Raw genomic sequence first — 16238 nt, forward strand, 5'->3', positions numbered from 1 at the left:
ACCTGTATGTAAAAATGTACCCTAACAAATATTTGACACCGTGAAAAGAACGATCCTGCCATCCTCCACTTCAACACAAAACAGACAAAGTATGATCCATTTACACAGTTTATTGAAAGGGTAATTTTCACTCCTGCATCTTCTCAATGGTCTCCTCCTTGTATTTGCCCTTCTCCTTTCCATCGACGCGAGACTTGGCCTTGCGCTCCAGGATCTTCTTACGGTCCTTGTCCAGCTTTAGCCTGGTGATGACCACCTGCAAAAGAAAACAAAGCAAGGTTGGAACAAGGCGTGGAATACCTCTGACATTTGAGTATGAGAATAGCTGAACTAATCGGGTGACTTTACAAGTGCTGGGGACACCACATTTTCTAATGACTGGACGAGTTATCAGTGGGCATTCTGCAGGTTAAGCAGTTAAACCACTTAATACACAATGTAAAAAAAGTACCACAAGCGGGAGGTAAGTCCAGGAGGAGCTGTAAGTATTTGACCCAGCCACTTAAAGTGGAGTCCAAAGCGAGCAGAACTAAGATGCAAGCTTAGCTAACCCAACTAGGACCCAAGACTATTCCAAATAATCAAGCAAAAAACATTTGCCTCTGCACCCACGATGGGGAGCAAAAAGCCGTAACAGCTTGGTGAAATAGGCGAAAAAGTTGAACTTGCAGGTTTGCTGGAGGGGGTCAAACAAGTGTAATTCATCACCACATGAGTAGAGTCAGCTGCGTGCATGAATTATATATATATTTTAGACAAATAGACATGTGCCTGAAGCGGCTTTACGCTTCAGGCACAGGCACAATATGCTAGGCATTAGATAACCTGTCCTCAGACCCTCGCATTAACTGAGGAAAAATCCTCCCAACAGGGCTCAACCAGAGGTTGCAAACATTTCAAAAGGAAGGAACCGGGTGTGTTAATTAACAATTTGTTCTCAGTAAGCAACCAGGCATAATACAAGGTCTAGAATAGTTTACTTAAATTTCTGACTAGGCCCCAACTGATCAGAAACAATGAAGGTTCTGATATTAAGCATCGCCTTTTACATTGCTTTTATATGTTCATGTGTTTACTTTTGGCCAGTCTTCAAAATCCTAAAGTTCTATCCAAAGTCTAGATTATTGAAATACCTATTAGAGGTTGAAAAAGTAGAACAGTGTCTACAACTGATAAGGAAGTCTTATTGTTTCAAAGAACTACACATGGTTCAAACTGCTCTCACAATATTAATATAAATCTTGATAGGCCCAGAGCGCCTTCGAAGCCGGCTGTCACGTGAGTTTTCATGGATGGAATTGCTCTGGTATCCAGCAGCACCGTCAGGAATCTGGGAGTTCTTTTCGACCAGGATATGACCTTCAACTCGCATATGACTTCAAGGACTGCCTATTTTCATCTACGCAACATATCAAAAATCAGGAACTTCTTGTCGCAAAGTGATGCAGAAAAATTAGTTCATGCGTTTGTCACTTCCAGACTGGACTACTGTAATTCTTTGTTATCAGGCTGCTCTTGTAAATCTTTTACGCCTCTAAAGTTGATTCAGAATGCTGCAGCACGTGTATTAACAAGAACTAAGAAAAGGGATCATATTCCTCCTGTATTAACTTCTCTGCACTGGCTCCCTGTTAAATCAAGAATAGAATTTAAGGTACTTCCTCACCTACAAAGGCACTTGCTTGTGAGGTATTGTCGTATCTTAAAGAGCTTGTAACACCTTATTGCCCTACAAGGCAGCTGCGCTCAATAGATGCTGGGTTACTTGTTCCTATGGTTTTAAAAAGGAGGCTGGGGGCCAGAGCCTTCAGTTATCAAGCTCCTGTTTTGTGGAATGAGCTTCAACTTTCAGTCCGGGGGGCAGATTCGGTCAGCTCTTTTAAAGTAAAACTTAAAACTTTCTTCTTTGATTCCGCCTATAGTTATGGCTGGCTCAGGTTAGCCCAGACCAGCCCTTTGTTAAGCTGCGATAGGCTTAGACTGCCGGGGGACTTCTTAGCACACTCACGCTTTCGTTCTACAATAATTCACGTTTTATTATGCACATGACTAATTCAGCTTCTTTCCGGGAGTTTGTGCTTTCTCCCCTAGCAGGTCTCCGTAGATCGTAGTTCCTTCTGGACCGTGGTCCTGACACCTGCCGTGACCCTGCTGCTGCCATCATCATTATTATTATTATTTTAGATATTAATCATATTACTGTACTCATAAACCAACATTACCCTCTCCTAAAGTCTCTGTGCTCTCTCTCCCCACAGGCTTCTGTGGATGGTGGTTCTATCTGATGGTGGTTGCCCCTGCAGTGGTCCTGCTGTGCGCCTGGCTTACTACTCGCAATTACTTGAATCATTTCTGTCATAGGAATTGAACGTATTATACATTGTTCATTCCATACGCATGTTGTTGCTTTTTGGACCTCAGGAAGACTAGCTGTCGTCTCAGCGTCAGCTAACGGGGATCCTTTTAAATAAACAAATAAACAAACATGGCATCCATTGTAGTCTGTCCATCCCGGGAGTGGGATCCCTCCTCTGACGTTCTCCATAAGGTTTCTTCCCTTTTTTCCCCCCTCTTGAAAGGGCTTTTTTCATTTTTTGGGGAGTTTTTCCTGTGCCGATGGTGGGTTTCGGGACAGAGGATGTCGTATGTGTACAGAGTGTAAAGCCCTCTGAGGCAAATTTATAATTTGCGATTTTGGTCTATACAAAATAAAATGAATTCACATATGTAATTGAGCACCTCTTTCACAATTATGGGCAGAATGATCCTTTTTTTTCCTGCAAGACGTTGACCGTTTAGACATCGGGTTAAAATAAGTTAAATCAGGTTTGGTGCTGAATATCTCGGTTCGGAAAGGATGAAAACAAAATTGACCTGCTAATCCCACCCTTAGCTGGGCTTCTTAACTAATTAGCATTCTGCAGTACAGAACGCCGATTAGAGAAGCCACACAACCTCTGAAGTGTAACAAACTAACATTTCTCTATTACTTCCAGCAAAAGACGGACGGGCAATGATCTTCAGGCAATTTGTTTTTTAATCATCGAATAGCTTGTGTAACACTTATTTTAACCTGAGCTGTCAAAAAGAGATACACACTTCCAAACGTGTGGGTGTTAACACAGATAATAGGTTGAGATTCATTAACTGTTAACAAGACTAACAATTAAACATTTGACAGAAATGTCTTGTTCCACCAGAAGAAGGCCACTAAGTCGAGGATCTACACGACTGACTCACCTTGCTGGGGTGGATGCCGACATGGACTGTGGTTCCGTTGGCCTTCTCCCTCTGCACGCGCTCAATGTAGATGACGTACTTTTTCCTGTAGACCTGCACAACTTTCCCAATCTGCTGGCCTTTGTAATGTCCACGGACAACCTGTTTGGGGACAACACAATCAAGTCAAGCATGTGCAGCTTGCTCTTTAAAGACAATTATTGCAGACTTCCAGCAATCAAAGGCTACAATACCTGGACTTCATCATCTTTTCGGATGGGCATGGACCTCACGTTGTACTTCTGGCGGAGCTCCTTAGACAGGGGAGAAGACATGATCTTCCTCCTGATGTGTGAGGGGGCATTGAAGTGCCTCTTGCGGTTCTTGCGGCGGGAGGATGTTACAAATGGATTCAGCTTCATGATGCTGAGCATAAGAGAAAGATACTGGTTAAAATACAACGGAACATATTTACTTGATAGAAGGCAAAAGTAATGAAAGCGTGGCTCCTGCTAGCGTGGCGAGATTGATATGTAGCCACGTTAGCAAATAGATGCTAATCACCAAACGCCAGTATCAACCTGTTGGGATTACTTTAAAAGAAACTTTAGTTTCTCTTAACACCAGCTCCACAGAAACCCCCAAACTACTGACATACGACGGATAGGGCATATTCAAGCACCACAGCTAACGACATTAAAACAGTCATAGCTGGCTGGCTAGGTCATGGCTCAACTTCAAATGCTAATCTAGCAAATTGATGCTACTTGGTTAGCATAATAAGGGCGATAGCATTCTAAAGCCAACAGTCAGTCAGTAACACAACCGAGCGAGTTGCAAACTAAAAAGAAAAACACCCAATCAACCGTATAGCAGCAGAATACAAGTCAGTAGCAGCGGGGGTCGAGCGCTTTCACCAGCAGTAGCCGACATGCGGATACAGATGCACCGAACAGGGGCATCGAATAGAGATGTTTTAACAAGCCGTCTATCAGTAATATGTGTTCAATATTGACCGTATTTTAATTGTGACAATGTTCACCGGGTGTTTAGACGTTTCTAGGGGTACGCGGTTACACCAAAGGGAGGATGGATGGTGATAACGTCAATGAAATAATCTGCCAGGAATTCTTACCCTGCCGTTTGCTCCTCTATGGCCGGCGGAAAAGAGAGTCACACAGTACTTCCGCCGGCCTTAGTTCACACTCAAGTCTCGCGAGATCTCCAAAATAGGTTTAAATACACCTTTATCACAGTGAATATATAAACACAATCACCTACACTTGACCATATTAGTATTTCATTGATTTCGCAAACATTTAAAATCGTTAAACTTGAGGTGCAATCTTAAACTTTTTTTTACATTTTGTTTTTACTTTTTTTCACGGCTGTGCATTATCACAGGTTAACGTTTAAATTATTCATTTTAAGAAATCCATATTTTTTAAACTTCCATCGCTGTTTTTTGTACTGGTTTCATTTTTGCAATATTATAACCCCAGTTGCTATCCACCCAGATCACCACAAGATGACGCCATCCCCGATTAATCAATAACCCGGTCAATTGGAGACAAGTTAGTCGATGATTCGTCAAGTTCGGCTCTACGTTCATCACGGACAGTGAACCAGCGTGTTTCCTTCTTTGTGCTTTGTGATTGTCTAACCACTTGGAATGAATCACTTATACCGGGGCATCACACTGACTGCAGGACAAATAAATCAGGCTTTCGTGGATGATATTTATTAACAGACAGTCCATTTTGCCGTGGGAACATCACTGGGATGACAAAACCATCCCTATAATGGCTCTTTTTACTCTAATAGACTGACTCATCAACACGACGGGGGGGGGGGGGGGGGGGCAGACCACACATACATTGACCTCCCGTCTGAGCGGAGGGAGACGACCCCCCCGAGACGAAACCCCCCCTCCTGCCCTGACTCCAACACCGGTATTCCCGGAGTGAACTGCCGACACGGAAGCCTGTCTGCGCACCGTTTGCTCCCCGGGCAGCGCGCAGTTCCACCGGAGCCTGCAAGAAGTGATGCTGTCATAGCCCCCTGCGCCGCGGACAGAGAGCCCCCCCCCCCCTCCCTCGCCCCCGCGCGCCCCTCCGGCTTCTCTCTCGCTTGCTGTCGCCGCGGCAGTGCGGATGTGGAGCCCGCAACGCAGCGCGTCGGCCAGCATCGGAGAAGAAGATGAAATGTTTTTCCCGTTATCTGCCGTACCTCTTCCGCCCTCCGAGCACCATCCTGTCCTCCACTTGCCACACCGAAGGTAGGGTGGGACGCCAAAGGGGGGGGAGGGGGCTCTGCCACGGGCTGAGAGTTCTTACTTTGAGCTTGTGACACGAATGTTTAGTTCCCTGCCACATGCCAGGTGGCCTTTTACATGTGTGCTGCCAGAAGTTGGGTTGGCCAGCTGTGGGAGTGTGGGGATGTAAGGAGAAGTAAACTCCTGAGAGGATTTGTGTGATTTTGTTGTCTATGGGGGAAATAGCCCTCTTTGTTTAACTCACTTTGCTTCCCTTCCCGAGCTGCCGACACACACATAGGCCTGAAGCGAGCTGGAATACACACTCGGCGTGTAGGGATGCATGACAAGTATCAGCCTTTTACACTTCGCCTAGAACTAAAGTCAGCAACATGCGGGTGACAATGTCTATCAATACTCATTCACTGCAATTAAGTCAGATCAGCGGGATGAATTTCGTCCAAATGTCAAAAACTCTTTCCACCTAAATACACCCAGACAGTCGCTGGGCTGAAATGTACACGAGAGTAAATGTTCAATTGACTGGACTGACCAGCGTGGCGGTGGCAGCAAATAGGTTGATGCGAGCTGGTCCATTCATCCTTCTGATTGTGCTGTCACACAGGGCAGCCCAAGAGGCTCTGAGTGTATAACCAGGCATTTTACTAGGTCATAACTGAGCCGCTGCATTATTTAGCTTTGCATGGTTGCCCCCGTTCCTGTGCACGCTGTGCCCTCAGCCCCCCGGCCCAGGAGGGAAGATAGTGTATAAGGTATGGTAGCATTAGATAAGGCCCCTTACAGTTGACCTATATACCCTTTTTATTAGTAAACAGGAGTAAGACATGTCCTCCATGTACTCACTCACTTCCACTGTCTTCCTGAGGAATTTCACATTAATTAGCCAGAAATACTAATATGAATTGCTCTTGAGGCCTCACAGTTTAAAGTGAAAGATTATTGGTTGACAAAATATTGAAAAAAGATAATATAAGCTCTACACAAAACTGTGAATTACAACAAAAGAACAACAGAAGAGAAAAATACCCTTTTACATAACAATATGAAAATTTGAGATTTTTAGTTTTTAGTTAATTCTATGTAATAATCATGGGGACATTTTGTGGTTGTTGTCCTAAGAAGAAAGTGCAAACTTTTCAGGGGGAAACACACTTTGAGATAGAGCCAACTATAGACACTCAAAGCAATAATACAAGTAAACGTGTAATACATTGAAGAAAATAGTCTAGTTTGTTGAGTTACTTGGGACAAGCTGTCACGATCACATGGTATCATCAAAACAAAAGCTAAATATCCTCTTAAGTGCCCTCTCACTTACAAACATTGTCTCCATGACAACGGAGCCATTGCTGTCCAGTGAGAAAGAAAGTGAGATGGGTTTGAAAGCTCCGGAGAACTTGAGTAAACACAGCTGCAGTTAAAATATATATATATTACTAGCACTTACGCTCCACCCTTATCTTGTTCATATTATTTCTCATTCCAACAGCTCCTAATGCTTTGGTAAAGTGTGTTATTTGAAGGATGAATATACGCCACACTTTTTCTTGCGTATATTCCTTTTTTAAAAGATTCTTTTCCACGTCAAATCAAATGTCCAGATATGATCGTCCTAAGTCGAAACGTAATCTTCCTCTCCCGCTCTCTTTGCCCTTCCTCGGACTCTCCGTCCTGCTGCCTGAGGTAGGTATGGTTTAATAGAGGAAGTGATCAACCAGTAAGCATGGAGCTACAACACTTCATGTGATACACGATCCTGCTTTGCTCTCTGTGGAGGAATTCAAAACAGTTAAACTCAGGAAGTGAGTGAGAGACGATGAATCTCATGTGTTGGAGGTGCGATGGCGCTGCGGGTGACCTTGGCAATATGTGTGTTAAATGTGTGTTTGCATCGCTCAGAAGGTCGTTTGCGCTCGTGTTCTCGCCTCCTGCCTTGACCTCGCTGCCGTGCTTCGCCTTAAGACCCCCGGGTCCTTTAGTGGGATTCTCTGTGCGCCGCTGCAGCCCTTGTTTATGCTCCTCTCTTCAACGTTTCTCAGCATTTCATTTCTGGCCCAGCTGAGCCGAGCCCCCCCCTGCCCTCCCTGCTGGGGAGGATGAGTATGCAGTTACAGTGTTAGTGGAAAACATTTTATATAAGCTCCGTATGGGACCATATTGCATGTGTGTGTCTATCTGGACCATTGTGGAGAGCGATGTGCCAGCATCAGTTAGATCCACCTGGTCTTCTCTCTGAGGGATACGCAGGCATTTCGCTGCCTGAGCTTTTTTAATGTGCGCGTGTGTGTGTATTCCTGCAAGTTTGATTCCCAGTGTGTGTTTTTATGTATGTTTTTTTTCTGCCCCCCCATGGATCTGTCGGCTCTGGTGTGATGGATTGGGTCTTAAAGGTTTCTGATGGGGTGGGTTTGTATGTGTGTGTGTGTCTCCCTTTTGCTGTCAGGGAGAAAATATGCCTCCCCGACTGACACCTCGACACATCTCACGCTGCCATCAATCAACAGAGCTGGTCCTGCCTCAGCTTCCTCGCCGTCCTCTTTCCTCTTACTTCAGCGTTATTACTTTACATTATTTGTTTGAGTGTGACAAGGAAAAGCAGAACGTAGTGGCGGATATGTCTGATTGAGCGCTATAGTTGTGTGCACATTTTTGCTTTTTGCGGTTTTATCCGGCTGCATTATTTATGAGCGGTGGGCTTGCATTGGCAGCGCTGGAGGGGGGACTTCTGTCGGCATTTAGTCAAAGCATGACATTGAGTTGAGGAGTTGTTTTGTGTGAGGATCACAGCCTATGCTTGTGTGTATGTGCACCGTTATCGTACATCCTGCTGGGTCGTTGTTATCCTGACAGACACTCACTTCACAGCTCAGAACACACTCCACGTCCTAGTCGTCCCGTTCTCACATGCCGGCGGGGACAAACACCCTACATACACACGCACACGTGACTGTTCTCTTTCAGTCTGGTCAGCTTTTCTCTGCACGGGGTACAAAGATGGGAAAACACTGAGCAAGAGGGTGCTAAAAGTACGCCAGAGAGACAGAGAGTGGGAAGTCGTGAGCAACGCCCAGACTTGCAAGAGAGCGGTTATTAAAATTCATGCAGCAGATGCATCCTGACTTTTAATCTGTAGTATGGGACAAGCTCCCTGAAAAACACTACTATATTTGTCTTTTATTTCACCCAAGCGTAGGAGCGATCTCCTCAGACTTTAGAAAGCGTCTCCAGAGCCACAGAAGATGTGTAGATTGCCTCTCCAAAGTGGAAACATCTTGGGCACAAACATCTGCTCAGCTGAAGGCCCTTGAGCAAAACACTTTCATGCCTACTTGCCGCAGGACTTGTGCTGCACAGCTTGTGGTGTAGTTGAAAGACAGAAATTTGCATGACAAAACAGAAATCGGTTTGTTTCATCTTTCAGGAATCAGGAGTCCAGGATTCCCGATTCCTGATACTTTTCTAAAAAAAGAACTTTTGTAGCTCAATGGTTGTTAGGCTTACTTTCAAATTAACCAAGCCACTCTGTTGCAATGCAGTACATTGTATTAAAGCTGGTAAACCTGTGTGAGCATCATCAGACTGGTTCTGTTTGTTGTGGTATTTGTGTGTTTTGACCGGGGAAATTTGTACGCCCTGGTGGTGAAGCTCCTCGCTGGTCTGCGAAAAGCAGCGGTTTTGTGACCGGGTGTGTTTTTGCATTCGACATTGTGTATCAGGGATACGCTGCCTGCAGTACAGCTTGCACACTCCTGTGTTCCTCCCTCCGGTTCCTCCCGGGGGGACTGGAAAAATAGGGATTTTCCAGTCCACATTGTGCCAAAAGGGAGAGGAATGCAGACAAACTGGCATGCTTAGTCACATGGTTGAGGGTCAGATTAGACACAGTTGTGTGTAGATATATGGTTACAGGTGGTGAAGTTTAGATATAGCCTGTAGCTTCTTTACATCTAAGTCAGTGTGGTTAAGGTCAAACTAACTTTTGCAGCAGTTTGGCTACTCTCCTTCATTCAGCGGTTTTACCACATACCAATGGTGCCACAAACAATAATGTTCATGCAAAGATTGTACTGAAATGAAAGGAAGTGAAACAGATGGCCACTCGTAGGGAAAGACGTCAACATTAAAGCAGATGTATGCTTGGGAAAATGGGAAGGCGCAAAATGGACTAAAAGGTTTCCATTTGAATCACAGCAGCTGGATCGGAGCCCAGGGTGAGAGAACCCGGCGTCCTCTTACACTGAGAGACAAAAACACCATAACAGACTTAGCTCACTTTACTTTCCAACACTTCCTGCTAGGTCTCCACAGTAGGGTTCGCACGAAAACAAGGAAAGACGCACTGTGTAGTACCACTGAGTCTCCCTTTACACCTACAGCCTCCCGGGAAACTGTGGATCATTATACAGCATTGTGACGCCCATTCACTCCTCTAGCGTTACACAATATGTTAGCACAAGTGCAAACGTTTCCCCCGTGGACTGTAACTCTACGGTAAGCCTCGGTGTTCCAGCCCCTGGTCGCATACGCCATCGTCTATAGTACTGTCGGGAGCTGTGGAGGCAAACAAAGAGGCTCCTTATCGAGCTGCACTACTGGGTATTTGCTCGTGCTGGCAGGCTGCAGCAGAGAGACAGAGACCTTTTTGGGATTGGGGGGTGTATATATATATATATATATATAGATCAGGATGGCCTTCCTCTCCCTCTCTCTCACCACCCAATCTGTTTCTGGGGTTTTCTTAAAGGATCCTGATGAGTGAGACAGGTTTTCACTGGTGCAATAAAAACCTTTCATTAAACACTGGGTGGGTTCTCTCCAGGTTCTCCGGCTTCCTCCCACAGTCCAAAGACACGCTCTGGGGATCAGGTTGATTGGGCATTCTAAATTGCCTGTAGGTGTATGAATGTGAGTGTGAATGGTTGTGTGTACCTGTGTTAGCGACCAATCCAGGGTGTACCCCGTCTCCCGCCCAAATTTGGCTGGGATGGACTCCAGCCCCCCCGCGATCCTGTGTGCAGGATAAGCGGTTTGACGATGGATGGATGGATGGAAGAGAATATACAGCAACTGACAGATGATTTCAAATGTGATGAATTCTTTAATGTGGTGAACCAACCTATTTGTTTAGAGATACAATGGTTTTCTGTCCTTTAAAAAAAAATTGCTGTTGGAGATTAAAAAGTGTGACAGCAACTTTACATATTTAAACTAAAGCATTATTTTAAAAAAACGTAACGGCATATTAAGTTAATCTGAATGCATTGCCACTGCATTTAAAGCACATGGACTGATGAGCAGAGTTGTTCCACATACTCTTTTTGTGGAAAGAGGTTTTGGCCTTTGTGTTTAAGAGGAAAATAAACGATCTTTCATCAATGATAACCAATAACAGAGTTATGATAAAGTAACCACACAGTCGGCATGCCGGTGCTGCTAATTTAAAAAAAGACAGAAGGGCGCCTTGAGGAATTCCATTACTATATATTAACACTTAGTGAGAACTATGGTTGTATTGGCCAGGTCCCAGTTGTAATACCGAAGTTGGGGAAATTATGCAGTATATGATGATGTTCCTGATCAACAAGAGCGCATAGAAGCATTACTACATCCCTCTGAAAATAGCCGTCTATTGTTGCAGAGTCATCTCAGGCCTGTTGGGGTGGATACGGAGCAGGGATCAAACCCAAACAGTCTGGAGAAAAGATGGCTATAGCTGTTAATGAGGCCTATGTTGTGCTGCCATCAGCATCGTGGGCAGAGTACAGGGCCTGTGAGGCACGGGACATGCTACAGCACTCCTCGGGCCATAGCCTAGTGAAGACTAGTCTGAATGGTGTTTTATACTGTACGTCAAGTAATGGCACTGGATAAATAATGTAGCCTAATGCTACTGTGCGAGGCAGCAGCAGTACACGAAGTACCAGTCTGCCTCTGACGCCCCGTGCGCACACACAGTATAGAACGACTCTGAATGGCACACGATGAGTCATGAATCAGCAAACCACGCATGTCTAGTTTTAGTCACAATTTTTGCTAAACACAATATACCTGCAGAGCCTTTACACCGATTGAAACGGTGAGCCTCCCTTTATTTTTAGTCAGTATTCTTATGCAGGAAAGAAAGCTGGTGGAACTTCTCTTGTGTGAACATTACTAGTCATCAAATAGGCCTAAAACAGCATGACAAATGACTAAACTACCTGTAAGATTCAAGAAGTTGTGCCCATGACAATTTTCTTTAGAATGTGCCAGTTTCCTACTTTTTGAGTCCCTGACTTTTCTATGCCGTCCCTCGCTGTTAGGAAGTTAATTGTGTACCAAAATTTGTTTTATATCCAAATGCATATAACTAATCATCTTAGCTAGACTGCTAATTAACTAACGTTGAGAGCAACATTATTATTATAAAACAACATACTTTTTACATGTTTTGTCTGCAACTGTGTATATTTGGTGTACTACACAATCATGTAGGGTAGTCTTGATTTCAAGTTACTGTGATTATAACCGTGGATGCCATTCGGTTGAAATGAGACACCGGAGACTGTAACGTATGATAGCCATAGACAGGTGAAGCTGGCACAATTAATGCCGTTTTGTATCCAAATAGAGAATATGTATCATCACAAATACATTTAATAGAAAGGGAGCAAATATCTTTCCAGTGCAGAATTAACACAATGTGCGATTATTTTGACCTAACGTAAGTAAGTCAAGGTAGTGCAAACACAAATATAGGTCTAAAAGCAGGGAAACTCCCACTCTCACTGGGACAAACCATTAGCCTACGTGTGTGGCTAACAAACCATCAGCTGACACCAGAATTAATCTGATTGAAATTCAATAAATTGATTACACAAGGAGTCCTGTCGACCAGGAATTTAACCAGATTTTAAATCCAGTGGGATTATGTAGACATGAGTGGTTAATCTCTGTGGGATCAGTACGTGACATATTTACAGGCGGGCTCCAGGCACAGAGACTCCTCTTCTTAGTTAAGTCAGAGGCCAAGGAATCAAAAAGTGTTTTTGTGCCTTTTGATCTAATAAATCCCAATAATCCATTTTGGTAAACAGTGTCCGGGAGACTTTTCTTGACATGGATAAAGAGTTACAGGTCATTCTCACTCGGAAAACGCAAGTTACAAAAAAAGTTACAAAAAAAATATTTTGCCCGATTATAGTCAGCTAAATTGTGGTTGGATACTGAAGGCCGATGAGATATGGTTACTCAGTAAAGGAATAACCTGGCATTAAATTGCCTCTAACAGCCATACTCAGGAATGAAGTGACAGAGATGTGTTTCCGTTGTGTTATGGAACATGTGTGCTTTGTTCACTTCGTTCTCAGCCTCGGCCCTCAGTGATTAGCACCCATTGATCTGACCAAATGAGTCTGTGACCCAATACCATAAAACGTATTCGGAGGCCTGCTGCGTGACAGAGTGCAAAGCTGAGCCTAAATTCGGTTTTCTACCAGCAGCCAATTTAATGCCCGTGAATGCCTTACAGGGGATGTTTTCGAGGTATACGGCCTGGCTCGGCCTGGCTCGGCTTTGTAGTAGACTCTTTGATCAAAATCTTACTCAGGAATAAAGCAGCTCAAGAGAGCAGTGTTATTACTGAGAATGCTGCAGACACTTGTATATATTTCAATGAGCCCATCTGGCCTGTTTAAAAGTGTTGCTGCGTCTAAGAGAGGCCGTCAGGTGGTAGAATAGAGAGCGTGATGGATGGCGGCATGGATGCACGAGAGGGGGGGGGGGGGATGAGAGTGCAGATTTGTGGGGGAAAGGAGCTCTTTTTTTCCCGGCAGTTGAATCCCAGGCTTGGCCGTGTGCACACTGCTTTGCCTGTTTCCATACCGAGCACTCGACTCTGGAACCTAACCTAACCGACGAAAATGCTGAACTCCACATCCCACCAGCAAACCCCCCCCCCCCCCCTCTCTTCATCTGCCTCCTTCCTTTTCTTTTAGATGTTTCTTACCTTCACTCTCTAGTTCTTTACCCCAGTTGGGTCCCCCCCCCCCCGTCTTCCGGTAGTACAGAGGGGTGTGGGACAGGGACAGAGCCTCCAGGTTTCTATGGTGATACTTTGTGTCCTGATGCCATTAGTATTGACGGTGTGCGGCTAGGCCAAGCTGTCCTGGCACACAGGCTGTTTACTGTTTACCCCAAACTTCAAGCATTCACTGTAGGAGTCCTGTGTGTCTGTGCACGTGTATGGGTGTGACCTCAGAATTCAGTCCGTCCAGTTGTTCTATTCCACATTCGCATAGGGAGCAATAACAACGAAGGACTAGGCAGCAGGTAGAAAAAAAAAGAATGTGGTTCATTTGTCATTTGTGATGAAAAAGCTGTCACTGTGCAGCGCCGTGGCGCGCTTCCAGCAGCTGGACCTGTACCGGGAAAGCAGGCTCGGCAAAGTGGAAATGGCTGTTTCATGAAGAAACATCCGCTCTGTCTGCTTGCTCACTGTAAGAGTACTGAAGCGTGTCTGTACTGCATAACTCCCAGCCCGGCTCCCCGCCTCAGTCCTCCTGTCTTTTTTTTTTTTTTCTGGCTGCTTCACTGGCTCGTCCGTCTGAGGAGACGCCGTCAGTGTACATGTACGTGTGTTCCTCCGCTCGCTCTTTTGCCCCCCGAATGTATGACGTCATATGTCTGTAATACTCGCCTTACGGGGCTTCGCCCACATCTCCGCCTCCCCTATAGATTGCTCAGCTCCGAGTTCTCCTGCAGGCCCCCAGCTGGCAGGCTGTTGCCAGTGTAATTAGTTCTGCTTGGTGTCTTAGGCCAGGGGAGGACCAGATATGGATCCCCATATCGACGCTGTCACATCACATGCAGGGTGAGCACAGCTGCAATGCTCACTCAGGACACATACAAAACAAAATGGGTTGTTTCCGTTTACATGAACAAAAACCTTCGCATCCTCCTATACAGGTCCTTCATGTGTGATATAATGGCTAACGATTGACTGGGGATGCAGAATAAAGCACTTCCTGTATTGATTGAAATGTGAACCAAGCCTTGTCCTTACACACGCACAAACTATTTTTGGGAACTTTCCATCAGAGACTGACCACAAAACTGAAATCAGATAGTATTTTACAGATGATATTTGTTTGTAAATAGGTATATCTAGTTGCAGCGCTTTAAGGTTTTAGAGAGGAAGGGGCAAAGACAGGTTACAAGGGTTCTCAACCTTTTACGCGTGCGTATTCACGGTGGTATCCGCCTCAAAAGTCCAGAGTGGTTGGAGTTTTATACTTTGCATTGCCTTTGATTTGATTGATTTATTCTCTGGAGCTTTCCAAATATGCTTCACCCTTGAATGTAATTTAAATCTAATCCCGACTAACACTTGTTTTTCATGCATCATAGTACGTTGATCACGTTACCAAAGTTTAAAGATGTAATATTCCGTTTGGCCAGATGATGGTGCTCTAAGATCACCCCTTCTAATGCTAAAGGGAAGGTGTTCATATAAATACGCTCAATCTCCTCTCTGGGTATTTACACTAGTGAAAAGTTTGGACATTCTCAATGTGAAGGTTTAGCGGAACCTTTGACTGGTACTCAATGTGTGCTGTAACATGTAAAGCATAGATTGTAACATGTAAAGCATAGATACATAAACTCCACATCTTCATACTTCAAAATGTAGATGGTAGCAGAATACTTTAGATCTCACCATCACTTTGTAATAGATGTTATTTCATTGTTTTATATTACCTGTGTATATTCTCACAAAGTGTTTTTGACAGATTCACCACAGCACTATAAATACATGGATTCGATAAACCACCACGCAGTCTCCTGACACATGTCAGAAATGGCGGAGTCCCCGAGGCTGCTTTGCAACAGAGATCCCTCATGCCAGATCAATACATTGAGCAATAAAAATCAAGCCCAGTTCAAATGAGAAACTGTCTGGGAGAGCCAAGCGACGTGTTCCTATTAAAACAAGTTGCATGAATTTATCCTGCCAGTGGTAGGGCCCGACCCCACCTTAAGCTCTTCTTCAAGTGTCTGCGTGTGTGCCTGGTTGAAGAGAGTGGATGGACAGCTTGCCACCCTGTGGGCACCACGACAACAGTCTATCTGTGATCCACGCTGGCAGCTGCTCTGCCAAATGGGATTTTCCTGGAGATTACAGCCTCTAAGTGTGACACGCGTGCGTGTGTTTATCTTTGTTGTTGACGGAGCGAGTGCGGGTGAGGACTATTGCAATAAAGCTGTGTGCGCTGGTGTTTAATTGCGAGTGTGTGCGGGGGTCTTGAGCCGAGGTTCCCAGCCATCATGTTCTGTGGTCACATGGGGCTGGTTGGAACATGGCTGAACTCCCTCTGGCGCGCTGTACGCAGGGAAAGGGAGTGAGTGCGTTCTGAAGCGTGGTCGGGGACACACTGCTGCTGTTCTTATTGGCACCATCAACCCATGCTGAATATATCTACCTTGTGAATGTAGCTAGAGCTTGTGGATGGTAGAGTCCAAAGGTCATTTTAATATATGTTAACTGTTCAATGTGGACATTGTGTATTGAATTGAATTTGAAAGCTATAACCAAAATACCTTCAAATCTACATCCCACTCATCTTGGCTTTGTGTGCTAATTAATAAATTACATTACAGTACATTACAGGTAATTTAACTGACACTTTTATCCAAAGCGACTTACATTACATTTTTAACCCATGGATTTTTCTTTTTTTTTTTTACATATTTGCCCGGGGAGCAA

At 44.7% G+C, this 16238-nt stretch overlaps 2 protein-coding genes across 3 annotated transcripts in view; one reads left to right on the forward strand and one right to left on the reverse strand.

The window, feature by feature from the left end:
• Positions 1 to 95: 95 nt before the first annotated feature.
• Positions 96 to 4514, reverse strand: rpl26 (ribosomal protein L26). Its single transcript, XM_040173912.2, has 4 exons — positions 4355 to 4514; positions 3474 to 3645; positions 3241 to 3381; positions 96 to 256 (listed from the first exon to the last, which is right to left on the reverse strand). The coding sequence occupies exons 2-4, from the start codon at positions 3639 to 3641 to the stop codon at positions 128 to 130; spliced, it is 438 nt and encodes a 145-aa protein (XP_040029846.1). The 5' UTR covers positions 3642 to 3645; positions 4355 to 4514; the 3' UTR covers positions 96 to 127.
• A 644-nt stretch (positions 4515 to 5158) lies between these two features.
• LOC120817530 (serine/threonine-protein phosphatase 2A 55 kDa regulatory subunit B beta isoform) overlaps positions 5159 to 16238 on the forward strand; it is a 35001-nt gene continuing 23921 nt past the window's right edge. Inside the window, exon 1 of one of the 2 annotated variants that reach the window (XM_040173856.2) lies at positions 5159 to 5497. In XM_040173856.2, coding sequence (XP_040029790.1) covers positions 5419 to 5497 — 79 coding nt within the window. In that variant the 5' untranslated portion in view covers positions 5159 to 5418. The remainder of the gene's footprint in view (positions 5498 to 16238) is intronic. The other variant, XM_078102340.1, reaches the window with a different exon arrangement.

The sequence above is a fragment of the Gasterosteus aculeatus genome, chromosome 4 (assembly GCF_964276395.1).
Source record: "Gasterosteus aculeatus chromosome 4, fGasAcu3.hap1.1, whole genome shotgun sequence".
NCBI lineage: Eukaryota > Metazoa > Chordata > Actinopteri > Perciformes > Gasterosteidae > Gasterosteus > Gasterosteus aculeatus.

Excerpts from the sequence above, each read along its gene's own strand:
- rpl26 (XM_040173912.2), bottom strand. The coding sequence starts at position 3,641 with ATGAAGCTGAATCCATTTGTAACATCCTCCCGCCGCAAGAACCGCAAG. Across the intron at positions 3,382-3,473 it reads GAAAAGATGATGAAGTCCAG|GTTGTCCGTGGACATTACAA; the intron begins GTATTGTAGCCT and ends GTCCCCAAACAG. Across the intron at positions 257-3,240 it reads TCGGCATCCACCCCAGCAAG|GTGGTCATCACCAGGCTAAA; the intron begins GTGAGTCAGTCG and ends TTTCTTTTGCAG.